The sequence below is a fragment of the Salvia splendens genome, chromosome 17 (assembly GCF_004379255.2).
Source record: "Salvia splendens isolate huo1 chromosome 17, SspV2, whole genome shotgun sequence".
In the NCBI taxonomy this organism is placed as follows: Eukaryota; Viridiplantae; Streptophyta; class Magnoliopsida; order Lamiales; family Lamiaceae; genus Salvia; species Salvia splendens.
The window spans coordinates 21055580-21081823 of record NC_056048.1 but is presented as its reverse complement, the minus strand read 5'-3'; the positions used below and the strand labels follow the sequence as shown (position 1 = coordinate 21081823).

Below are 26244 nucleotides of genomic sequence, written 5' to 3'. Positions count from 1 at the left end.
GTGACATGAGGAGTGCAATTGTTTATTGATGTGTCGCTCGTTCTGATGGGAACATACGGGAAGTGTCAGCCATTGTAGCGACGTGCAACATTCCAAATAAAATAGATGTGGAAGAATCGGGGATAGTTTGGTTTGGCATGTTGATAAGTCGTGTTTTAAGCCTTGGTTACTGGTCAGGATAACTTGCTTAATTGGATAATATCTGCAAAAATAGTTGCTAAAGTGTGCAGGGTGAGGTACTAGTCAGGAGGAAAGGGTCGGAAGAGATTTAGGTGAAAAGAACGCAGAAAGGGTGCATACTGGTCAAGATGCACGCCATGAAGCTTGAGCCCAAGAGGGAGTGGATTGCTGAAAATGATCATTTATATAGAAGGGGCAGAATCGTCAACTTCACTTGAAGTTTACGGCCACCTACCGGGAGAAGGAGTCTACCGGCCGTTTCAGCCAGTTTGCCGCCGTAGTTTCAGAAGTTTCATCGCTCCGAGGAGCATAACACCCTTTTACTTGCTTTGTTTTATGCTTTCTTAGTTTAATTACTTGTTTTTACTCGCATTTGACTTGGATTCTAGTAGCTGCTCAGTTTGAACATCTTTTGGTTTGATAATCTTAAATGAAATGAAGTTTTTGTGGTTTTGCTTTGAGTTCCAGCTTGCCTTAGGTTTTATTCGCCTAGTTAGATAGATCTGGTAGTTTTACGTGATGTTCTGATGTCTTCAAGTTTAAATCTGCATAGTTAAGTTAGATCTAGTGTTTCTTCAAGTTTCTCAAGGTTTCAATCGGTCGTTTATTCTAAAATGCATAGATCTGAGTTTTCCGCCCCTTGCATGTTGATATGTTTGCACGTCTGCTGATTTTTGCCAGATTAGTTGCTGTATCTTAAGTTTCTAGCCTGGACCTGGATTTTTGATTGGAATTTGTGTTAGATCTGATTTGTTTGAGTCTGATTTCAAGCATTCATCATGGAGGTTTAGTTTTTCGATCATTTTTCTTTGCTTGGTAAAGAAGAGAACGTCGTAATCTAGTCTGGGACAACCCTGTTGCTTTTGTTGTTTTTTTTTTACTTTTATCCTTTGCTTTTTCAGCTTTTTCTGCATGTCCAGATAGTAGTTAGCCAGTGCGTCTGTTATTCCTTTTTACTTTTGTCTATCAATTTAGGGTAAGTTTTCACTTTTCAGATACACACTAGCAGTCCAGTTTTCACCTTCACGTACGCATCCCTCTACATGAGCATTAAGTTACTTACTGGTCAGGATAAGTAGTCCCATTTCATTTAATCTCCTAGGTAAACTCTACCCCAAAGCGTGGTAGCTAACCACCTTCCAGAGTGTCATCACAAGTGTATAACGCCTACATCCATCTCTGTGGGATCAATCCTTTACTCCACTATACTAGCCAGTAGAAGTGGGTGGAGATTTTTGATAGGGAAGATAGACATGGACCCAACGACACAACTAGGTCTAAGTACCATTCGGGCCAGTTGAAGCGCACACACGTATCTAGTCTAATATTCGTTCATCACCTATCTGGTCCTCTTTCTCTAGACATACTTGAATTGAGAAAAATATTTGAGAGATAGTTTGGTTTGATGTAAAAAATCGGGTAATGAATGAAGGTATTTATACATAAGTTTGGAATATAAAAAATGATTTTTTTTAAATAAAAGGGTCATAAAAGGTTCTATTTTGGGAAGAGGGAAAATATGTGATTTTTTTTTTGGATTTTTTCAGATTTTTTATGAATTTTTTTAAAATATGTATTAAATCGACGCTGACTCGGGGGGAGTGAGGGGGATTGGGTGTCACGCCACGTGGGCTGAGCGCGTGGTCCTTCTGCAAGAGCACATCTGTGCCGTCGGCGCTCTGCTGTGCGTGCTCTTGTGCAAGACAACTTGTGCATGTTCTAATCATTCTAGCAAAATTACAATTAAGTTAAAAGTATATAAAAAAATATTAATTTTTCTTACTATGCTGATAAACTTTTGTTTTTATATAAAGTACTCTCTTCGTCTTATACTAAATGATATAGTAGTATGATATATTCGTTGGTAGAACCATTTACTCGTTCACAAATATTTCTTGAACACCTTTAGAAGAAGGACAAATAGTCAATTTTGGAAGATTTCATTTTTTTTATATCTCATTCTTATTGCATGATTTTTTTAAATGGAACCGTCATTTATCTTTACTTTAAATCATTTACAACTCCAGGCTTCTCTTCAGATTAGTTCTTTCATTTCTATCACAGTATACAACTCCTACAATATCCGCTCTCTTGCCACATCCTTGCATAGTCCAAAACATTTAACTTATACTACTCTCTCCATCCCGGCTAAGATGACACATTTCTTGATCGGCACGGGATTCAAGGAGTTATTGGTTTAATTGTTTAAGAGCATCCACAATAGTGGACAAGCGCACGGACGTGCGACCAACGAGCCGCTCGCCCGTCGCACTCGTCCACTATTGCGACCGGCGAGCGCGCGACGGATGAGAGGTCGTCCATCGGATAATGCGGTCATCCGTCTGCTCGTCCGTTATTGTGGGTGCTCGACGGACGAGAGCATTTTTCAATTTTTTTTTCAAAACTCTATGTATATGGCTCGTTGCACTTCATTTTCATTTGCACCACTTGTATTTACGAGTTTCTCTCTCTACTCTCATTTCTATTCAAGATTAATGGAGCACAACCGCGACTCTTCAGCCACGAGCAAATCGCAAACTCCGACGTTCCCCGTTGGAGGTGGAATGGGCGGGAACGACGCCGGGATGGCCGGACTGATGCCCCAAGTGCCGCTATGACAGGGATGAGTCGGATGATGCCCCAAATGGCGGGCATGAGCGGGATGATGGGGAGCAGGATGATGCAGGGGAAGCCTGCCGCTGCGGGGGGTAGTAGAGTGGGGGTCCCCGAATTGCCCGGGGACAATGTCTATCGGCCCACTTTTGATTTTTTGACAGGTGGTTCCCAAACCTGTACTGCCCTGGAGTCTCAATTCACTTGTGCGGAGACTTTTTCACTAGAAAAGTTGGGTTAATCACCGATGAGGGAGCCTCCCACTCACAGTCCACCGGCGGGAGGACGTCGGGGTGCTTCGAATAAGAAGGGAAAGGGCCGCAGCAAGGGCAAGGGGGTGGCAAGTGAGTCTTCACAGGCGGGGGCGTGGGACGATGGGGAGGAGGAACGGAGGACCGTCTGGTGTGAGGAGCAGTGCGTGGCTCTATCCAAGGTTTGGATCAATGTTTGCGATGATCCCATTAAGGCGAATAATAAGAAAATCGATAATAATCAGTAAGTATTAAAATAGAGAAAGAAAGAAAGATAAACATATTTAATACTAGTGAGAAAAAGTGGTTGAGTGTATTAATTGGAAAGAGAAAGTTTCCAAAAATGGAAATGTATCATCTTAGTTGGGATAAACTAAAAAGAAAAACATGTCATATTAACCGAGACGGAGGGAGTAGTATAAGGGCACCCGCAATGGGGCGCCCGATGGCACGCCCGATGGCATCCATCGTCCTCGGGCGCGGACGATGGCCTATCGTCCGCGCCATTGTGGGCTCGGCGGACGATGGCACGGACGATAGGCCATCATCCGCGCCATCGGGTGCCCCATTGCGGGATCCGCGGACGATGACATGCATTTTTTATTTTTTGTATAAATACCCCTACCCCACCTTCATTTGTAACGTTTCATTTCACGATTTCACTCTCGAAACTCACATTTTTATTATTACTACGAAATAGATTCAAGTCCCAAGAGTCCGATGTTTGGGGAGGCGCGTCGGCCGTTCGACGCCAACACGCAGTACGATCCCGAATTCAGCCCGGAATCGTACGGTTTGTCTGACATGGAGCCGTCACCTAACCGACCCGTCGCACCCTCCCGCCGCGCCGCCGCCGAGACCGCCGCCGCCTACGCCACCCCTTCCGCCGCTGCCAAAAAGAACCCAGCACCGCGCGCAGAAGTTGCCACCTCCAGGAAATTGTGAAGAGTACGCCCCCGGCCGTACGAACTACCAGCCGGATGAAACCCTCATATTGGCGAGGTGTTGGGTGGACATATCGGAGGACCCGATATTCTCGAACAACCAGAGGCAGGTGGCGTACTGGGAGCGCATCACCGAGCGCTACAATGCGGCGAAGCCGCCGAGCGCGTACAAGCTGCAACGGGAGCAGCTCCGCAAGCACTGGGACCAGGTGAAGAAGCAAATCAACATGTTCTCGTCGGATTACGAGAAGTGCTCGAGGGAGCAGGGGAACGGCGAGAGCTTGAGCGACGTGCGCTCCAAAGCGCTGTTGTCGTACCAGTCCCTGTATGGTGAGTTCAAACACGAAGCCATCTGGGCGCTCTCGAGGGACAAGCAGAAGTTTCAAGGCGGGATTCTGCACACCGGGGCGACAAAGAGGACGAAGACCACCGAAGCTGGTGGTTACACGAGCAGCGAAAGCGAAACTCATCCGGTGGACCTCAACCGGATGTACGAGGACATTGAGAGTTCCGGCACACCGATGTCCTCCCTGCGTCCCATAGGCGTCAAGGCTGCGAAGGCCAAGGGGAAGGCGACGGCGACATCATCCTCGACCGCCGCCGCCCCATTGCTGATCCCGGTCCCGCTCCCGACCTCGAACCCGACGGCCGCCACGTACGAGCAATTGGCAACAACCTCGATGTAGAAGACGTTGTTGCAGACGCACAAGGCCCTCAAGAAGTGTACGGACCCCGCTGAAGCTGAATATCTCTGGGGGTTGATCGATGAGCTGCGCCGAAAGTTGGGAATTGCGTAGATTAGCCAACTTGAATCGTGTAACTTTTGTATAATGAATGCAATCTTCGCCGGTTTTTAGTTAATCGTTGTGTTTTTTAATTTAGTTTGCATTACATATTTGAAAACATTTAAATTAATTAACAAAACAATAGTATAACATATATGGCGCACCTTAGGGCGCCCCATTGCAGGTGGAGAGGTAGGAGTATAAAACTGATGACGTGGCGCGCCATAGGGCGCCCCATTGCTAATGGCCTAAGAGCATCCACAATGGCGGCGAGCGGACCGGCTAGCTGATCTCCGGCGCTCGCCGGTTCGCTCGCTGAACCATTGTAACCGGCAAGCTCCATTTCGGCGTAAAAATCGGCGAGCACACGCTGATCTGCGAGCGCTAGCCGATGCGCTCGCCGGTCCGCTCGCCGCCATTGCAGGCTCCGGACCGGCGAGCGAAATTTTCTTTTCTTTTTTAATTTTCGAAACACTATATATACGCGCTTTGCACGTCATTTTCATTCGCACCACTTGTTTTACGAGTACTCTCTCTATCTTAATTTCTCTACAAGATCAACAACGTGAAATGGAGAACAACAACGAAGGTACTCCAATGACGAGCGGGTCTCAAACTCCCCCGGTACCCGTGGGAGGTGTATGGGGTCCGATGCCCGGGTACTACAATATGTACCCGAGGCAGCAGATGATGTCCGGGATGGCAGCCGGGGGGGAGTATGCCGGGGGGGTTACAGGCGATGCCGAGGTGGGCACCCGGTATGCAGATGATGCCGGGGTGGGCACCCGGGATGCAGACGATGCTGGGGGTACCGGCGATGCAGGGGACGCCGGGGGGGGGTACCGGCGACGCATGGAACACCGGGGGGGACAATGTCTATTGCCCCAGTTTTGATTTTTCGACTGCTTCTTCGCACACGTCGACCCCAACGGAGGCGCAGTTCACGCAATATGAGACTTTCTCCTTAGATGAGTTGGGGTTTGATCTTCTCGGTGTTCTGGAAACTCCTGTTCAAATGGGTGGAATAGGGCGGGGTCGGGGCCCCCCAAAGAAGAAGGGGAAGGGCAAGAGGGTTGGCGAGACGTCGCAGCCAAGTGAGGCCGACTGCTCGGTACGGAAGAAGTGGACGGATGCGGAGAACGTCGCGCTGTCCAAGGCGTGGGTGAGTGTTTGCGACGATCCCCTCACTTCGAACAATCAGAGGATCGTCAACATGTGGGCCAAAATAGCAGAGCCTACAAGGCATTTAGCCCGGAGGGGAGGCCGCGTAACGGGGAGGAGTGCCGAAAGGCGTGGGACCGAATCAAGGCTGGGGTCTCTCGATTTTCGGGCTTGTACGCCAACGCCCTCCGCATGCAGAGCAGTGGCCAAACGGAGGATGACTGCAGGAGGATAGCGGAGAAAGCCTTCCCCCAGCCCGGGTTGTATAAGGAGTTCACCTACTGGAACTGCTATGAGGTGCTGAACGACTCCGAGAAGTTCCGGGCAGGTGTCGACGCTGGCTGGCCGAAGAAGCAACGACTGAACTATACCGGTGATTACAGCGGCAGCAGCGGCGGTTCCCACGACCTCCCCGAGGGTGCTCAGGAGCTTCCGTCCCTTCCATCGTTCGTTCGCCGAACTCGCCCGGTTGGTCAAAGGCGGGCGCAACGGGAGGCGAGGGGTGCCGAGGGTCCCAGGAGGTCCAGTCGGCATCCCCCCTTGGCCAGTCGACAAAGGATCTCAAATTCTTCGCGCGTCAACAAACGCGTGCTCAGATGGTCAAGATCTTAGCCGATTGGAAGGCGGCAGAGGACCCCGAGGAGAAGAGCTTTCTTCACGCATTGCTCGTGAGTATGCGTGACGATTTGAAGGCCACCGCGGCAAAGGGGGGGTACCGGCGGCGACGGAGGCGGCAGCGACGAGGGCGACGGAGACGAGGAGTGAGGCGGAGGTTGGGGATTTTTTAACTAATGTAATTTTTTTAAAATTAATGTATTTTTTTAATGCACTTTTTTAAAAAATTAATGTATTTTTTTAATGTACTTTTTTTTTAAATTTAAATAATATTATTGAATTTTCCCGTATCTGTGTCGTAAATTTAATTCTGTATTTTGTGTGATTGTCAATTATTATTTGTTTTATATAATTAGGAGTGATGTGACTAAGCTATTACTAGGCTATTGCTGGACTATTTGCTTGTCCTGATGATGTGACAGGAGGATTTTTTAGTGCTGATGATGTGGCAAGAGGAGGTTGTGGCTGGACTATGACTGTGCGAAAACCATTGTGGATGCTCTAACACAAAAGTTTATAATTTCAATTTGATTAGTTCAATTTTAGATCAAATTAACTGAATGGAAATATGAATACCGGTTTGCCACGAAATTCCCACACCGTACAAATCAAGCATCCAAAATCAACAGCTATACTTTATGGTTTATACTTTATACTATTATAGAATCAGTATGCGTAGCCAATGAATCATAACTTAAATGGCAAATATCACAACTTTCTTTTTAGAAATGGTATTCAACTCAATTTCATTTAATTATATATACAAATATATTTTCCACATTACATCTCTTGTGCCATTCCCTCAAAGGGTATTATGAATTTATGATCATGCTTGTGTTATGATCGTGCTTGTTATTCGATGTAGTTGGAGCACGTTATTTTTATTTAATAAATATATTATCATTATGTTATAGGTGCGAGACCAATCATTAACTATTTTCAAATTAATATACTCATACTTTAAAATGATGCCTATTTTAGACGTACATCTCAAGTTATATTTACGGAGTATATAATAAATGCACATGCAAATTCAGTAGCAACTACTATGTACCTACTCTATCCCTATCTATATTATCATTTGATAATTATTTTTATGCCAACTTTAAATGTTGATTAATTATATGTAGTGAGTTATGAAAGAAAGACTAATTGATGATTTGTTAGCCTATGGAAATTTCATTAAGTGCAGAACATCTTACTTGAATTAACTTAAGCTGTAACCCAAAATTTATCCAGAAATACTGATTGCGAAATTTATTCTTTAGTCATAGTCATAGTCATAGTCATAGTCATAGTCATAGTCATAGATAGCAAACTTTGAATATTTTGTTAGTCAACAAAATTTTTAAATTCCGAATTTAACGTGGTTTCCTTAATTTCAAACCCGTCTCTTTCTCAATACATTCTTATACTATAAAATACTACAATTATACTAGTTTATTTTTCATACCTACCTTTCAGAGTGTAAATTAACGTATTCAGAATTAATAAGTATTTTCTTGCGCTGTCTATACAACAAATATTTTTAGATTCAAATTACTCATGAAAAATCCCAATCAATTTAAATCAGTACTACTATAACTTGTTTGTTAACTTATTATTATAATACTCTCTCCGTCCCGGACTATTTGCACTTATTTCCTTTCTGGGCGTCCCAAGTTATTTGCACTCTTTCCAATTTTAGTAAAAATTATCACCTACAGCCGCAATTGTTGACTTTGCTATACACTCATTCCTTAATCTCCGTGCCGAAAAGGAAATGTGCGAGTAGTCCGGGACGGAGGGAGTATTTATTTGTCCTTGACTCCCTGATACCAGCTTTGATAATAAGCGGACCCCTCCCACCTCATTTGACCATCTTTAAAAAATAGTCTTAATTGATGTATTTGTATTTCTACCGACAAATCAAATGTATATTAATACTACTATTATTATATAGAGGTTCAACTAATATACGAACAGAATATATATATATATATACTAGTACAATACAATTATACTGGTGTATACTTATTCAATAGATACCGACAGCTAATTGGATGTTTACTTAGTTTTATCCGACAAAGCATTTCCTTACATTCTACTAGTACATGTGTCTGACATTCTTGTCTCCGTAGACTGTAATAATATACACCTGCAATTATAATTTATACTGCACCAGCCACCATCTACGGATTTTTCATGCTATTTTTGGTACATCAAATATAGGCATGCCGCATATGTAGTTAAGATAGATATCATTAATCAATTTAATCCTATGTGCTTTGGCCGAATCGAAATTGAAAGCACTGAGATGGAGTATATGACTTCGCCTAAACAAATGTTAAGCATAAACAAATTCAAATGCAATCAAGCACACTGAAAAATATTTCAACATTGCTCTCAATTATTCTTCTTGGTGCATCAATAGATTATTCATAATCTAAGAGCATCAGCAATGGGGCGGACAATAGCGCGTCCGACGCATTGTGGCACCGCGGACGACGGACGATGCGTCATCCGCGCCCGACGCTTAGTCCGCGGATGAAGCGCGGATGATATGGCATCGTCCACGCCATCGTCCGCCCACTGTGGGCGGCGCGGACGATGCAACGCGTTTTAGTTTTTTTTTTAATTTTAAAATTCGAAAATTTTGTGTTATATATATACCCTGACTTCACTTTTCATTTATAACTTTTCGATTCACTTTTCAACTCTCAAATTACGCTATACAACGGATTCCAGTGGATACTCAAGTCCTAATTGCCCGACGTTTGGAGATGTCGCACAGTGGCCGGGTACACAACCTGGCGAATATCGGCCGTTCGACGCCAACCAGACGTACGATCTGGACTTCAGTACGGATTCGTACGGTCTCTCCGACATGGAGCCGTCGCCATGCCCACGGTTCACGTCGCGCGGCGGCCGCTGCCGCCCCCTCCGCCGACGAGCCCTCGGCCCCCGCCCCCGCTCCCACCAGAAAGAAGCGGACCAAGCACGTCACGAGGAAGTTGCCACCTCCGGCAACGAACGAAGAGTACGCCCCCGGCCGTACGAACTACCAGCCGGATGAAACCCTCGTCTTGGCGAGGTGTTGGGTGGATATATCGGAGGACCCGATATTCGCCAACAACCAGAAGCAACTCGCGTACTGGGAGCTCATTGCCGAGCGCTACAATGAGGCGAAGCCGCCGAGCGTGTACAAGCTCCAACAGGAGCAGCTCCGCAAGCACTGGGATCAGGTGAAGAAGCAAGTCAACCTATTCGCGGCGGAGTACCAGAAGTGCTCGAGGGATCAGGGAAACGGCGAGAGCTTGAGCGACGTGCGAGATAGAGCGTTGTTATCGTACCAGTCCATGTACGGCGACTTCAAGCATTTCAACATCTGGGCGCTCTTGAGGGACAAATAGAAGTTCCAAGGCGGGATTCTGCACATCGGTGCGGCAAAGAGGACGAAGACCACCGACACTGGTGGTTACACGACCAGCGAAAGCGGAACTCGTCCGATGGACCTCAACCAGACGTGCACGGAGAAGAGAGTTCCGGCACACTGATGTCCTCCCGGCGGCGTCCCATAGGCGTCAAGGCTGAAGGCTGCGAAGAACAAGGGAAAGGCGAAGGCGACATCCTCCTCGGCCGCCGCCCCCCATCGCCGATCCCGACCCCGGCCTCGACCCCTACCCCGACCCCGGTGACATTGCCTAAGCGGATTTGGCAACCGCCTCGATGGCGAGGACGTTGTTGGATACGCACAACGCCCTTATGAGGTGTACGGATCCGGCCCAAGCTGAGGGCCTCCAGAGGTTGAGCGATGAGTTAAGCCGGAAGTTGGGGCTTTTGTAGGATAGTCTCTCTTTTTTATTTCTAACTCGTGTAACTTTGTTTTTATAATCAATGAATTTTTTTGCCGTTCTTAGTTAATCGTTGTGTTTTTTTAATAAGTTTGCATTTATATATTTGAAAACAGTTAAATTATATAACAAAACAGTTAAAATGCTTGGACGCCCCTTAGGGCGCGGCTTAGGGCGCCCCACTGCAGGTGAAAGGGCAGGAGGATAAAATGTTGACGTGGCGGTGCATAGGGCGGGCTTTAGGGCTTGCCATTGCTGGTGCTCTAATACTCTGATTAGCTTGTTAGATTAGTCTTAAATCTAATTTAATATTGTAAATCAGATAAACTTAGAGCTAGCCTAGTTAACCCACAACTGCATTGTTTTACCTAGGGCTGGGAAAATATATTGAAATACCGCACTTACCGTACTGAAAAAATACCGAAAATACCAAATTTTTGGTATACCATACTTTTCGGTACGGTATCATACCGTAACGACAGTTTTAGGTACGGTAAAGGTATGCATTTTGTATATACCGCGGTATACCGCATACCGCAAATTTGCGGTATATACCGTAAAATTACGGTATATACCGCAAATAACACGGTATACCGTAATTGCGGTATATACCGGAAATCACGGTATACCGCGGTATACCGCATATACCGAAATCACGGTACGGTATACCGACAAAAGTGGTACGGTGACGATATCTAAATTTTGGTATGCCGACTTTTCGGTATACCGCAATTGCGGTATACCGACAAAAACGATACGATGAAGGTATGGTTTTTGGTCATATCGCACGGTACAGTACGATATGCGGTATGACCATTTCGGGGCGGTATACCGTACCGTTCTAACCCTAGTTTTACCCGCTATACTACAGCCACTACTAATCAGCTCACGTGAGCCTCAACCTTCACCTTCACAATCTGCCACGTCGGTAGTCTCCGTACTTTCCCCCTTCTCCCTAACTTTATCTTCACCACCAGCACTTTCTCACTCCGCCCTTTCTCTCTCTAGAATTTCCCTAGGGTTTAATTTAATTACGAAACGACTTCTCTGACAAAGTTGTTTATCCGCCATCTCACGCAATGGGCTCGCTACCCGATCCGGGCGAGTCGACTCAGCCCCCGCCGAGTTTCGACGATTTCCAGCGGCAGACCTCACTGATGACGAGCTGCACTCTTCTCTGGAAGGAGCTCTCCGACCACTTCACCACTCTGGAGCAGGACCTCATCAGGAAATCCGACGCGCTCAAGGCCAAGGTGGAAGCCCTCTCTCACGAGACGCAGCAGTCGCTCAACGCTCTCGAATCGCGCGAGTCCTCCATCTCGAGATCGCTCTCGATCGCCTACGACACGCTCGAGCACGCCACGAAGATGTCGATCTCCTTCTCCGGCGAGGAGGCGGAGGCGGAGGTCGACGATTCGGAGGGTTTGCTGATGAAATTGAGGGGTTTCTGCCGCAGAATGGCGGCGAAGGAGTTCTGGATCTTCGTGACCTCGCGGAAGAAGGAGATCGAGCTGTTCCGGTCGGCGCTGCCGAAAGCCCTCTCCAGCTGCGTCGATCCGCCGCGATTCGTGCTGGAGGCGATCTCGGAGGTGTTCCCGGTGGCGAGCAGCGCGAGCAATAGCAATAGCTATGATTTGGGGTGGGCGTGCGTGCTGCTGCTGGAGTCGCTGATTCCGGTGATGATGGATCCTGTGCTGGGGAAGGAGAGGATGCTGGTGACGCCGAGTATCAAGGGGAAGGCGGAGGAGATAGCGGAGGCGTGGAAGAAGAGCCTCGAGGAAAGGGGTGGAATTGAGAATGTGAAGACGCCCGATGTGCACACCTTTTTGCAGCATTTGGTGACATTCGGGGTTGTGAAGGAGGCGGATGTCGATTTGTACAGGAAGCTCGTCGTCGCCTCCGCGTGGAGGAAGCAGATGCCGAAGCTCGCCGTCTCTCTCGGCCTTGGTGATAAGATGCCCGGTAAAAAAATTTGTTTCGATCGGTTCTTCTTGTGTTGTTATAGCTGCTCATTTCATGATTTTTGTGCGTGAATTTAGTGGAACAATTGTTGAGTAGAACGCGAGGGTGCTAGTTGATTTAAGAATTTGGCTTTGCTTCTGAATATCTCTATGGTGAATAAGCTTTTTAGTTAACTTGATCTCATGGGCTTAAATTTGGGGGAAATGGTGATATTTCTGAGGATTTGAGTGTTTCTTTAGAGAAACATATCGTAGTCTGTTGGTATAGCAGGGAAGGAATATGGTTATACCATAGTTGGTAGTTGTCGCGCACCTGTTTGAGTTGGCACAATCAATGTTTAGGAGGAGGTGAGGGTTGATATCAAGAAACCAGTCTTTGAGAATTGTCGTAATGTTTTACTACCGGCAGTCATGTGACTGAGGCTCTCTTGTTATATGATCTGCCTATGGTGTGTAATTGTTTATAGCATAGACGAGCGAGATAGATTAAACAGGTAGCCGAATGGCTGAGAAACTTGAGAGATTTAATATTGAGTTCTATCCTTAGTTTTCCTCTACTTGATCACTCTTGACTATTGTTGTTTTCTTTGGATTTGTTGTCCCTTCTGTTATGACATATGTCACATTCTCATAGCTCCTGCTGCCTTGGCTTGAGCACCAGGATCTTATTCATGATATTGTTTGCTTTCGCATGCCCAGATTTGTATTTGGATCACTTTTACCGTTAAGATTATGTGGTGAACAAAATTACTGTCCGTTGATATAGCCTGACTTCGCATTCAAATTACATCAGGTTCCTTGATATTCTTGACAAAAAGTGAGTATTTGAGTAGGACAAAAATAAAACCATTTTCTAGTCTTGGCATCAAGTTGCTTATGCTCTCTATTTATAGAGCGAACGCTAGGAACACCTCGCAGTGTCTCAGTGCTTTGATACCTCTTGTGCAGATATGATTGAAGAATTGATTGGAAGGGGACAACAAGTTGACGCCGTGCACTTCACATATGAAGTTGGTCTAGCCCACAAATTCCCCCCTGTCCCTCTGTTGAAGGCTTTTCTGAAAGATGCAAAAAAGACGGCCACATCAATCTTGGAGGACCCCAACAATTCTGGCCGTGCATCGGTGAGATTCGTTGTTAACTTGGAAGTTCATCTGCATTGGCAGAGTACGACTCTGTCTTTATCTTTTATGAAAATTTTCGTCGTTCTTTAACTCCATTTCTTCTAACAGCATATGGCTGCAAAGAAGGAGCAATCGGCCATCCGTGCCGTACTCAAGTGCATTGAAGAATACAAACTCGAGGCCGAGTTCCCACCACAAGACTTGAAGAAGCGCCTCGAGCAATTAGAGAAGGTCAAGATCGAGAAGAAGAAGCCAGCTAGCCCAGCAGCCAAGAGAACACGCGCCAGCACCGGAGGGCCCATGCCTCCCGCCAAGGCTGGCCGTTCGATCAATGCCTACGTTTCGTCGTTCCCGTCTCCTCCGACGTACGTGAGGTCTCCTCCGTCACACACCCAGTATTCTCCCGCTGCAGTTCCCGCGTACCCAGCGGTACCGGGCGTCTACGGGCTTGGCAGCAGAAGCCCCTCGTATGTATACTCCCCGGACGCCCCTCCTCCAGCCATTGTCGGTTCGTACCCTGTCTCTCCGGTGAGCTTCCCGGCATATGGCGGATACAGTAACGGGATGGCACCAGCTTACCAGCAAGCTTACTACTGATCCACATGACTGGGAAGGTGACTACTGATATGATGATGACAACAACAATCAATCCAAATCCAAATCCAAATGTTTATTTTGCAATCGGTCTGTAATCACTAACCTTTAATGGTAGCTTTTATCGGTGTGTTAATCCTTTAATTACTGACCTTGACGAAGGGCAGCCTGTATTAATCTTTCTGATTGTTTAAAAAACTTGGTAGTTTTAGGTGTTTGTGAAAAGTAACTAAGAATCCAACGATAACGAACTACTAATACTAGGAACCATCTTTCTTCTTACTTGATGCAGCTTATTACATGCATTTTGATAACATTTTTAATACTACTTCCAATCTTGTTATTTTAAGTATAAACATTTTCATTGCTGCAATAATCAACAACCGAGTGTGGAAGTTACATTTTCTTTAATATCGAGGCAATTCAAATGTGGGTAAAATCGTTTTTTATAGACGGATTGAACCATTGCGAAGAATTCAAATTTCGTGGTGTAATATTTGTTTTCAAATTTCATCGTTTTATATGCGCATTGGACCATTGAAAATTCAAATTTCGTCATGTATTATTTTATTTTCAAATTTCATGGTACTTGATCAAATTTTATGATTTAATTGCGAATTATAGTAATTAGTTTCAGTATAAATCAGTATTTGTTTTAAAAGAAGGTTGGCACATTTAAAAGTGAACGAGATAGCAATAGCTGTTCTTAATCTCCGGTGACTGTTTATACCGCTAATTCCCCGCCGTCGCCGGCGTCTAAGCCGTAGCCTTTGGGCGGAGACCTGAGTCACCATATGATATCACTAGGAGGCAGTTTACTGCATAAAAAGTAATGGGGCACCAACTGTTCGACGAAATGTCTCAGCGGAAAATCCATTCAAGAATATAGGCTGTTAGTAAACCTCTGAATCGCGTTCAGCAATGGCGTTTGCGGTCATAAGAAGGGTCTTTATTTTGAGATCAACGACGAATTCTCTGCTAGCATCGCAGCACGGCAGGTTCTCTACTCAAAGAGCCTCTACATTTGTTGATGATGACTGTAGACGTTCCTTCACTGACAGAATCCATCTGTCGCCTCTATTTCAAGAAACCGGCGAGGACTGCATCATGGACTGCAGAATCGAGATCGTCAACGATTCGACGTGGAACGTGTCTTCGGGCTTAGCTGATGCTTGGAGAGGCAGCAGTGAGGCTGCAGCAATGAGAATGAGGTCGCGTTTCAGTGATCGTGATGATGATGATAACGGGGTGGTTGGTTCCGTAGGTGAAGCCGTGGAGGATCTAGATTTCGACGAGATTGAGGATATGAGGATTCGCGGGAAGTTGTTCTACAAGCTCGACCGGAGTTCTAAAGAGTACGAGGAGCACAAATTCGACTTCCATGGCAGGAAATCCGCAAGGAACGAGAGAGATTGGAGGGGAAGCAGAAAGGAAGATGCCAAGAAAGACGCTTCCAATTCGAAGAAGGATCGTGTGATCGAGATAGAGAAGAGTGAAGAGAGCAAACAAGCCTTGTTGCTGAGCAAGAATTCGTCTTATTTGCATCGTGAAAGCAGCAGCATTACTGCTACCAAGAAGCAGAGGACTCCGACTTTCAATCAGCTCACAGCTCCCTACCACGAGCCTTTCTGCTTGGACGTGTTCATCTCAAAGGGCTCAGTTCGCGCCTGCATCATTCACCGCACCACCAGCAACGTGGTGGTGGTGGCGCATTCGATCTCCAAGGACATGAAGTTTGATCTTGGGTCGACCAAGAACAAGGACGCGTGTGCAGCCGTGGGGAGGATCTTGGCGCAGAGGGCGTTGGATGACGACATTCATAACGTGGTGTTCACGCCTAGGAAGGGAGAGAGAGTGGAAGGGAAGCTGCAGATTGTAGTGAAATCTATCATTGCTGGTGGAGTTGATGTCAAGGTGAAGCTCAAGCAGAGGAGCTTCAAGCAACCTAAACACCTTCTTCCTAAAACCCAAAATCTGCATTGATTGGGTATGGTTCTCTGTTTGCTCTCTTCTTGTTCTTATTCATTTCATCTTATATATAGAGACTTGTTAGTAGTTTGAATGGGGTCATAGTCAATGTCGAACTAATGTATAGTGCCAAACTGTCGAACCAGTCATTGTTAGTTTGTTTTAGGTCATTTTATAAAATCTGGATTTGAAATTAGGGATGTCTTAGATCATGTTTACTATCATGACCTAAAAATAGACTAAGAATGACCTCTGTATTGTCTAAAAATGACCTTCGTAGTGTGGTTTTGTGTTCTGCAATAAGATTGAGTTTTGCATATATCACAACTCAGTTTGAATGAATACTCTATCTGAGTATGAATATGTAAGCACAAAGTAGTTATATGGAAGCAAGAAAAACATAGAGAATGCATATAGTAAGACTCAAGTTCCCAACTTAAATGTTATCAAAACAAATGAGAGAGGAGAGGAGAGGAGAGGAGGTTCTAATCATTGGCAGTGGCTAGCTGGAGAGAGAGCAGTTCCTCCTCGGGGATGATCTTGATGTGGCAATCGGAGCGAGGGTAGGCGGCGCAGGTGAGGGCGTATCCGCGGTCGATGACGTCGTCGCTGAGCATGCCGTCGCTCTGATCGACCTTCCCGGAGACGAGCTTGGCCGGGCAGGTCATGCACACGCCCAGCTTGCAGTCGTGCGGCACGTCCAGGCCGACGTCGAGGGCGCGCGACAGGATCGTCTCGTCCTCGTCGACTTCCACCTCGGTCAGCTTGTCGCCCTGCTCGATCACCACTTTGTAGGCGCGCACCGATCCCCGGAGGCTGCCGCGGCGGCTGCTGGGCCAATGCGGGTTGAGATGTGGGTAGAATTGGGGGGATTTGGGTTGTTGTTTGTTTAAGTTGAAAGGGAGAGACGGAGTTAAGCGGAGGGCTGCCATAGGAGATTCAACACTGGCTGCGTGACTGCTTGTGGAGTGAATGAGAGGATAAGGTTTTTCTTGGATTCAAAATAATAAATATAAAAAATTTCTCTTTTTTTTATAAATTATCTTTTTTAAAGTTAGAAACTCGCTTGGAATACTTAGTAATTTTTTTTGAGTAATCAATTTTCATAGAAACGAATTCGCTTTAATCTTTCGAATTCTGTATCTCCTATTTTAATAAAAATGGGAACAATTCATAATGTGTGAAACCCAATTCATTATGCATCTTCAATCTCCACGATTCCACCTCATCTATCTCTCTTTCTACCCTTTCTCTTTCACTCACTTTTCTTTCTTATTCTCAAATGATTTTCTTTGTTAGATAAAACATTAAATTAATACATTAAAGTATGCACTTTTTTTTATTTTTTTCTTTTGGCTCTACAAACCAGGCTGTTTAAATTTTTTAGAGTCAGATTATTACATGAGGAAAACAAGAACCATACCAAAAAGCATAAATTTACAAGGAATGTAGGAATTGCTGCCATTTCCAACACTTTTCACTTTGTTAGAATTAATTTAACCAAAATATCACTCAGTTCGAATTAATTTAAATTTACTCATGCAATTTTAAATCTAAAACCTACTAACATAGATATTTAAATCAATTCTTAAATATGCGAATTAATGCCTGTAACAGAAAAGATGGCTGTATTGTGCATTTATTGAAAATGGTCTTTAAAACGTGATTTGTAATATCACAAGTAGGTTTGTAAATTATAGCTATAAAATGTTGTAAAACAATATATCTAAGCTTTATTTTGAGAAAATATATTAATGAATATAGTCTACTGTCTACTCGTAGTTTTGGAGTTAAAGATACAAAAATAAAGACCCACAACATGTGCCTGGATTCATGGATGAACAAGGAAGAAGTATCGGGACGGGACGGGAAGAGACCTCAATTCTGAGAATGTAAAGGTCACATTAGGAAACAAATACTATATAAGGCTTGAGCTATGGAAAAAATGGATCTTGAAAGCACCAAGCATCTGTGCCTCTTAAGCTTCCATAGCCACCTTCTCTGTCTTTTCCTTCTCTTTCTTTGGAGGAGGCAGAGGCATAGTATTTTCTGGCTTCTCGATCCCTTGTATATCCGTTATCCTTAGTTTAGTTAATTCCTAAAGCATGAGACCAGTTACAGATAGATAGAACAGCACCACATCTTTCATGGCTATGATAATTGGTTAAGAAAAAGGAAACATATAATCTCATCTCAATTACCTGGCGATGACCTTTCGTTCTTCTGTAGTTCTTTCTTCTCTTTTTCTTGAATATGATAACCTTTGCATCTAGAGCCTGCATACCAAAATCAAATGAAAACACAGTTATAAACTTTTAGCTCATCATAAAAAATAGAAATCCTTTACTAAAATTGAACAATAATTTACTTCTTGTTAAAAGATTATCTCATTGTTATTCGATGGTCATATTATGCCTACTTGTAACTTCAATCACAAGTTGTCACAATGATCCAATGTCTAGAAATATAAGCCAGGCAACCAACTTGATGCTTTTCTAAATTGTTTTAAATTATTAGGAATGGAAATAGGAAGCACTACAATTCTTTGCTAGATCACCTAGTTTGTAGCTTATTAGTCCCCTGCGACTTACAATTACAAATCCCTTATCTTGGAAAAGAAGAAGAGTGAATGTTTGATGATCTTAAGTGGGTGAAGTTTGTGTGTTCTCTTAAGTATAGCCATACCTTCCTAATATGCCACAGAAAGACAGTCATAGACATTAGACACACGGCCCTTGTGCAAACTGTAACTCAAGATAATATACTAATCTAGAAACAAGTTACAACTTACGTGCTCCTCAACAACAGCATGAACAGCTGCTTCAGGCAAAATTGGCCTACCGATGATTGTCTGTGTTTGTGAACCTAGCATAAGGACCTTATTGAGGACCAACTGCATGAAATGAGAATACAAAGGTTAGAGATGAAAACAGTCCAACATCATTTGCATAACTAGAGCCACTCAACAAAATATCTAACTAGACAAACAAGTTGTTAACAGAGCTGCTGGACTGATTTATATTCCTAATGGCTGGATTCGCAATGAGTAATGAGTTCTATAAGACGGTGTTTACTTTATGTGAAAGGATATATAGATAAAACATAAGACTTGAGCATTTGAAAGGTTAGATGATAAAAAGTTCAAGATTAGTTAATCCAGCAAAGTAAATGGTAAATAACAGATAGTAGTATTTTGTACTAATATCTATCCTATATATCCCTAAGAGAATAAATTTACAATCCAACTATGTGAACTTCATAGGCAATTTTAGCAGTACTTCAAGGCAAATGAGTATGAGTCGAACCACTGAAGGGGCCAACAACCACAAGATGAGTATCAGAAAACCCCTTGAGCTTTGAAAAGGGTTCAACCACCATCGTCAAACGAACTTCATTTCACACACATAAATCACCTATTTGTAGGACTAAAGCTACAGTTGAGTTATAAGATAACCTAGCTGAATTTGTTATAAATGAGTCGCCTTTTGTATCAAGAAGCGAACAGAGGAAATATAAATTCCCAGCAATTCAAAACCAGCCAAATAGCTACAGCCAACAATAGAATACTCCATTTAAGAAAATGACAGACCTTATCATTGATGTCACAGTGCTTCAACCTCTCTGTGTAAATGGTATCCCCATTGCTCACCTTGAATTGATGCGATCCAATCTAAACAATTAAAACGAAGAAACATTAAAAATTCATTCCATCATTCAATTTACCACACTTTCCTATCAGAATCAAATCCACACCTGAACAACTGCGAAAACGGGCTCATACAATTTGAAAACCCTGTCCGATTTCTGAAGCGGGCCGAGGACCGTGTAGCCTATCTCAGTGGCTTCTTTTACTTTTTCCTCAGCAGACAAATCAGCGACGTCTTCTTCATTTTCACTATAATCCTCTTCTTCTCCACTTTCGTCTTCATCATCTTCACTCTCATTGTGCCTCGAGCAAAAGCTCCGCGCGGGCACTTGGTAGACGTTAAATTTATTGAGGAAAATGTAGTTTGGGAGTGTTTGGTTGAGAGCGGGGGCGGTGTAAGGCGCTAGGCTTTCTGAGATTGGGGTTAGGGTTCTGATCGATCGCAGACAACGAGTTAGGGTTTGAAAGCAACGCCGATTCGCCATTGATCCGTGACCCCAATTTCTTCAATCTGCAGGTTTAGTCTAGGGTTTTACGGATCCCCTGCTTCAAACACAAAACGCAGTGTTTTCAAACACTTTTTTCATTCTTTTTCAATATTTTAAAAATTAAATGCACATACATAATTGTTTAATTTATTATTATTACTATTATTATATTTATATCTATCTTTTCTACATACATTATTTATTTTATCTGGGCTCTTTATTTCAATTCAAACACTATGGCGAACGACGACGTTTCCGCCAAACTTCCACCGATAACCACCGCCGCCACCGGTAGCGGCAGCGGCGGCCTTATCATATCAATTAGCGATGAGATGCGCTCCTTCCTCACCACATCTTCCACCGATTCACACCTATCGGAGGATCTCCGACGCCTTTCTTCCTCGCTTAGCCTCCAATCGTCCGCACCTTACCAATCCCTAAAATCGATCTGGCTCGGATCCGAATCCGATTCAAGACCACATTTATCCTCTCTCCTCGCCGGCTCTAATTTCATCTTCACCAGCCCCACGCCTCGCCAAAAGGTGGATTCATCTGTCCTGTGTTTACTAGTCCAATGTCTCTGTGTTATTTTATTTAGAGTTTTGGTGATTGATTTGATTTGATAGAGCGAGGAGCTGAAGGCGAGATTGAGAAAGCTGGAGGAAGCAGCTGAGAGGAAAGCCTACGATGAATTGGTGAAGGACATTACTCCGCGGAAGCCTGTGAATGAGCCCTTTTCTTCTTACAAGGATCAATTAGGCTTCGGTAATCCTTTTCTTCTCTTTTGATTTTTCGTTATGTTATCAACTCTTCAAATCAAAGCTGCTGAACTAGGATACAACATGTTAGATCAAAGTTTAGAAACAATAGAATGTGTATCAAAATTATTTCACAATAGCTCCTTGAGAAGTTGAGAGTATTTAGGACGTCTTATTTTTTTCAAATTTACTTCCATTCACCCATTACTTAATTCTGTTGTTTCCATTAAGAATTTCTGTGGAAACTCTTCAAATAGTCCCCCAATATGATAATCGTGGCAAATTCGAACAAATGTAGTACTCCCGTAGTTGAGTCATTTCATTTTTTGGCAAAAAACTTTATTCTCTCATATTATACCTCTCATAGTTTATTCTCTATTTAACCTTTAAACATCATCAAAAGAAACGTCTCAACTACCTTGCGATGGAGGGAATAATTTTTATGCAGAGTAAGTGTAAAGTAACAGATATACGTAGGCAAAACCATATTTGTATTTCTCTCTACCTATTATGCTTGATGAAGCTTTGCTTTTGCTCTCACAATTTGTGGGGGCTTTTTTCTGGAATAGCATAGAGTTCTTATGTTTTAACCATGAGCTTTTCTTGTTCCCTATCTGATTTCTCTATGCATTTCTCTGATTATTAGTGAAGCAAAACTTTTTCCTGATTGTTCTTTCTAGATTTTGGTGTTATGTTTGTTGCAGTTATCTGTAGCTTGCCTTTCTTATGTATGAAGTTGACTAATTCATAATGATTAAGTTCAACCCTTCTCTCATTATGTCTATTTGATATCATTTCCTCTGAGAATTTTAAATCTGTGATTTTCTTGTTGTCCACTACTAATCGTGATAACCGTACAGGATTACATGTTGTGGTTACAATGTTTACTGGATACTTGGTTGGGTATGCAGCATTCCGAGCCCTGTTTGGCAAAAGTCCTCCAATGGTAAGTTTTGTTCTGCAATTTTATTATTGTTTGTGGACTTTAAAGAGAAAAACAAGTCAAATCTAGCTTCTGTGTGCGTTCTATGACCGTATGCATACTTCCTTGATGGCAATTGATTTAGCGTTTCTTTACTGTTTAGAGTGCTGCTGGAGGCATCCTTGGTTTGGTCGGGGCCATGCTAGTCGAGACGCTTCTGTTTATACTCAGATCTTCGGACCTAGGTGGTGAATCCTCCTCAGCTTCTGCTTCCCGCTCTTCCAATTTGAAGATAAAGAAGAATCAGTAGGTTCCAATTAAGACATAATTCCTGTACTCAGTTTATTTACACGATAGAGTGTTTTTTTTTGTATTTCTTGAAGATTGTGTTATAGGTAAATAGTTTCAAATGAAGGCTAACTTGTTATGGATTTTCCTAAAGTTATTTGTATGTAAATTCAAAGATGGTTATTGATATTTATTCAAAATTTATTTGCATTGTACATGGTTGCTACAATTACCTTTCACATATGACAAGGTTTGTTCTATGTGATTTCACAACATCAATTCTATAAGTATATATTATCATGATGCTTCTGCTTAAATCAATGAACTAATATTCTGATTAGTTATGCCATTATAGAGATAAAAGTTAGTTCACTAATTTGAAGCTCACCTGTCTGAATTAATCATGTTTAGTCCATAATGGGGCTGTTCAGTTTGCAAGATTGTCTCTTGGGATTAAATATGTAGTGTGTTTGATTCATTAGATTGAATTTCACAACTTAATCCTAGATTATATCTACTGTTTTATCTAGGCAACCGAATACCACCAATCTCACTTAGCTTTGAATTGATCAAAGTTAGTCCACAATATTTATTAAACGAGGAGAAAATTGTTACGTATTTCCATTTTCTCCCTAAAAATTTGTCACCTTTCATTTTTACTATTTTTCGTAGTGGACCCCACATTCCACTAACTCATTCTCACTCCATTTTATTATAAAACTATATAAAAGTAGGACCCACATTTCTTAAAACTCATTTTATTATAAAACTATATAAAAGTAGGACCTACATTTCTTAAAACCTGTGTCGGATCAAATAGTGACAAATTATTAGAGACGGAAGAAATATTTCACAACATAAGTTTTAAGAAATATAATGTATCCTTCTTCCATATGCCATAGCATTTTTAGCCGACTCTATGGAAAAATGAGGGCCCTTCTATTGATATAGGGTTGTGGCTATGTCTATTCACTATACCCCCGATTAATTGTATCGGGTTTTTTTCAAGATTTGGTTTATGATGTGGTAATCATTATTCAACTTAAGTAACCATCCATCCACCAATACAAGGCCAAGTTTAACCGGGCACAAAATGATTGACTCAATACTAATAAAAGAAAATGTCAATTTTGATCTTAAACATATGGCCGATATACGAATTTGATCCAAAACATTCACTTTTTGAAAAACGTGTCCATAGCAAATAATATTCGTGTCGATCCAGTCCATTTTTTACGGTTCCGTCAATTTTTAACGATCAACCGTTGATCAGCAAAATTTTGACCCGATTAGGCTTGATCTCGGATTATTAGTCATCTAATTAGTACTTTCTAATTATTTTGCTAATTAAACGGTTTTTAAATCTTTTTTTATTTCCTTTTCCATTTCCATTTCTAATTCAAAATCATTCCTCCACATCACACTTGGAAACTTAATCGACTCCCTCCCCAACTCTCCAACTCTCTCTTCTCATCGTCTACACACAATCCACAAAAACCCTAAGTCCGATTCCGACCGAGAACGCCGCCGCCGATTATCTCTTGTTGGCTTCCACGGATCTCAATGATCCAAAATGGGAAGTAGGGCTGCGGTTTAACACAAAGGAAGAATTCACCTGTTTTTGGATGGTAGGTACTGGTTTTTGGATGGTGGGTACCTTTTTTGATGGTGGAGTACTTGTTTGCCATATGGTTTTTTGACATCGATCGGCACTGGCCATGATTAGAATTGCAAATGTTCAGGACGTATTTGATATTGATAATGAATATGTTGGACTAGTTTGACGGTATTTTGTTCTATTTTTCTGCTTCATCTTCGACGAAATAGTAGTCCATAATGCTATGTCGATGTTTCAAATCCATGTTCAGAACCTTAATATGCACTTCAACTTTGTCGGAATTCAGGGACTTACATTCAAGATTCAAAATTTAAAGATCTAAATTCAAAATCGAAATTCAATTGCTTCGTCGGAAACGACAATTGAGGTTGACGGTGACGACTGCATCTCGTCGATGGGCCGCCGCTGTCGCTGGAACTCCTTCAACACCGCGACCTCTCCATATCCGAAGTGTCCGACTGGTTTTGACCAAGTTGCAGAGAAAGAAAATTAGGTTATTGGTGGTGTGGGGAAGAAGAAATGAAAGAGAAGGAGAATAAAAAATTTTGATTTTGATTCATGTTTTTATTTAAGGGTTTTCTATTTTACAAATATTTCAGAAATTAAAAAAAATAGCTACAGTAATAAAAAAATGCCTAATCCGGTCAACAAAACACTAATTAACGGTTGACCATAAAAAATTGACGGAACCGTAAAAAATGGACTGGACCGACACAGATTTCATTTGTTATGGACCCGTTTTTCAAAAATCAAATATTTTGGACCAAATTCGTATATTGGTCATATGTGTAGGACCAAAATTGAAAAATTAAGAAAGTGTAATAATATCATCAACATAAATATATAAATAAGCATATGCATCATTCTTCAATTCGTATCGGTTCATCGAATAATCAGTCAATTCGTATCGGTTCATCGAATAATCAGTCAATTATAACCGATTGGTTAATATGCTAACCCACAGCCAGAACAGTTCAATATCGATACCATGAGTTTTCCTTAGTCAGTTAATCAATATTTTTGGTTCGCTTAGAACCGAAATAACTGACTAAGCATCACTCTTGAAATCAGAACCTTGGGATCGAACCAAAATCGAAACCACAACTGGCGATTAGAGCATCCACAATGGTTTTCGCTCAGTCATAGCCCAGTCACAAACTCCTCCTGCCACATCATCAGTACTAAAAATCCTCCTGCCACATCATCACGACAAGCAAATAGCCCAGCAATAGCCTAGCCACATCACTCCTAATATATAAAACAAATAATAATTGACAATCACACAAAATACGGAATTAAATTTACGACACAGATACGGGAAAATTCAATAATATTATTTAAATTTAAAAAAAAAGTACATTAAAAAAATACATTAATTTTTTAAAAAAGTGCATTAAAAAAATACATTAATTTTAAAAAATTACATTATTTAAAAAAAACCCAACCTCTGCCTCACTCCTCGTCTCCGTCGCCCCCGTCGCAACCGTCGCCGCCGGTACCCCTCGTGCCGCGGTGGCCGTCAAATCGACACGCATGCTCACGAGCAATGCGTGAAGAAAGCTCTTCTCCTCGGGGTCCTCTGCCGCCTTCCAATCGGCTAAGATCTTGACCATCTGAGCACGCGTATGTTGACGGGCGAAGAATTTGAGATCCTCTGTCGACTGGCCAAGGGGGGATGCCGACTGGACCTCCTGGGACCTCCCGGAGCCCCCCTTCGCCTCCCGTTGCGCCCGCCTTTGACCAACCGGGCGAGTTCGGCGAGCGAACGATGGAGGGGACGGGAGCTCCTGAGCACCCTCGGGGAGGTCGTGGGAACCGCCGCTGCTGCCGCTGTAATCACCGGTACAATTCAGTCGTTGCTTCTTCGGCCAGCCAGCGTCGACACCTGCCCGGAACTTCTCGGAGTCGTTCAGCACCTCATAGCAGTTCCAGTAGGTGAACTCTTTATACAACCCGGGCTGGGGGAAGGCTTTCTCCGCTATCCTCCTGCAGTCATCCTCCGTTTGGCCACTGCTCTGCATGCGGAGGGCGTTGGCGTACAAGCCCGAAAATCGGGAGACCCCAGCTCTGATTCTGTCCCATGCCTTCCGGCACTCCTCCCCGGTGCGCGGCCTCCCCTCCGGGCAAAATGCCTTGTAGGCTGCTGCTATTTTGGCCCACATGTTGACGATCCCCTGATTGTTCGAAGTGAGGGGATCATCGCAAACACTCACCCATGCCTTGGACAGCGCGACGTTCTCCGCATCCGTCCACTTCCTCCGTACCGAGCAGTCGTCCTCACCCAGCTGCGGTGACTCACCGACCCTCTTGCCTTTCTTCTTTGGGGGGCCACAACCCCGCCCTACTCCCCCTGTTTGAACGGGAATTTCCGGAACACCGAGAAGATCAAACCCCAGCTCCTCTAAGGAGAAAGTCTCATATTGCGTGAACTGCGCCTCCGTTGGGGTCGACGTCTGCGAAGAAGTAGTTGAAAAATCAAAACTGGGGCGATAGAC

General features: G+C 43.3%; 5 protein-coding genes across 5 annotated transcripts; 3 read left to right on the top strand and 2 right to left on the bottom strand.

Moving 5' to 3' along the window:
* Positions 1-11316: 11316 nt before the first annotated feature.
* On the top strand, positions 11317-14343 carry LOC121775202 (FRIGIDA-like protein 4a). The gene is made up of 3 exons (XM_042172236.1): positions 11317-12344; positions 13292-13467; positions 13576-14343. The coding sequence occupies exons 1-3, from the start codon at positions 11462-11464 to the stop codon at positions 14062-14064; spliced, it is 1548 nt and encodes a 515-aa protein (XP_042028170.1). The 5' UTR covers positions 11317-11461; the 3' UTR covers positions 14065-14343.
* Positions 14344-14424: 81 nt separating this feature from the next.
* Positions 14425-16262, top strand: LOC121775203. The gene has a single exon (XM_042172237.1). It carries the CDS (start codon positions 14983-14985, stop codon positions 16042-16044), a length of 1062 nt encoding a protein of 353 aa, XP_042028171.1. The 5' UTR covers positions 14425-14982; the 3' UTR covers positions 16045-16262.
* Positions 16263-16411: 149 nt separating this feature from the next.
* Positions 16412-17019, bottom strand: LOC121775207 (ferredoxin C 1, chloroplastic). Its single transcript, XM_042172240.1, has one exon. It carries the CDS (start codon positions 16959-16961, stop codon positions 16515-16517), a length of 447 nt encoding a protein of 148 aa, XP_042028174.1. The 5' UTR covers positions 16962-17019; the 3' UTR covers positions 16412-16514.
* Positions 17020-17756: 737 nt separating this feature from the next.
* On the bottom strand, positions 17757-20181 carry LOC121775204 (50S ribosomal protein L21, mitochondrial-like). The gene is made up of 5 exons (XM_042172238.1): positions 19783-20181; positions 19619-19699; positions 18821-18922; positions 18231-18305; positions 17757-18127 (listed from the first exon to the last, which is right to left on the bottom strand). The coding sequence occupies exons 1-5, from the start codon at positions 20158-20160 to the stop codon at positions 18008-18010; spliced, it is 756 nt and encodes a 251-aa protein (XP_042028172.1). The 5' UTR covers positions 20161-20181; the 3' UTR covers positions 17757-18007.
* A 64-nt stretch (positions 20182-20245) lies between these two features.
* LOC121775205 lies at positions 20246-22346 on the top strand. Its single transcript, XM_042172239.1, has 4 exons — positions 20246-20705; positions 20790-20928; positions 21782-21867; positions 22007-22346. The coding sequence occupies exons 1-4, from the start codon at positions 20400-20402 to the stop codon at positions 22151-22153; spliced, it is 678 nt and encodes a 225-aa protein (XP_042028173.1). The 5' UTR covers positions 20246-20399; the 3' UTR covers positions 22154-22346.
* Positions 22347-26244: the final 3898 nt, after the last annotated feature.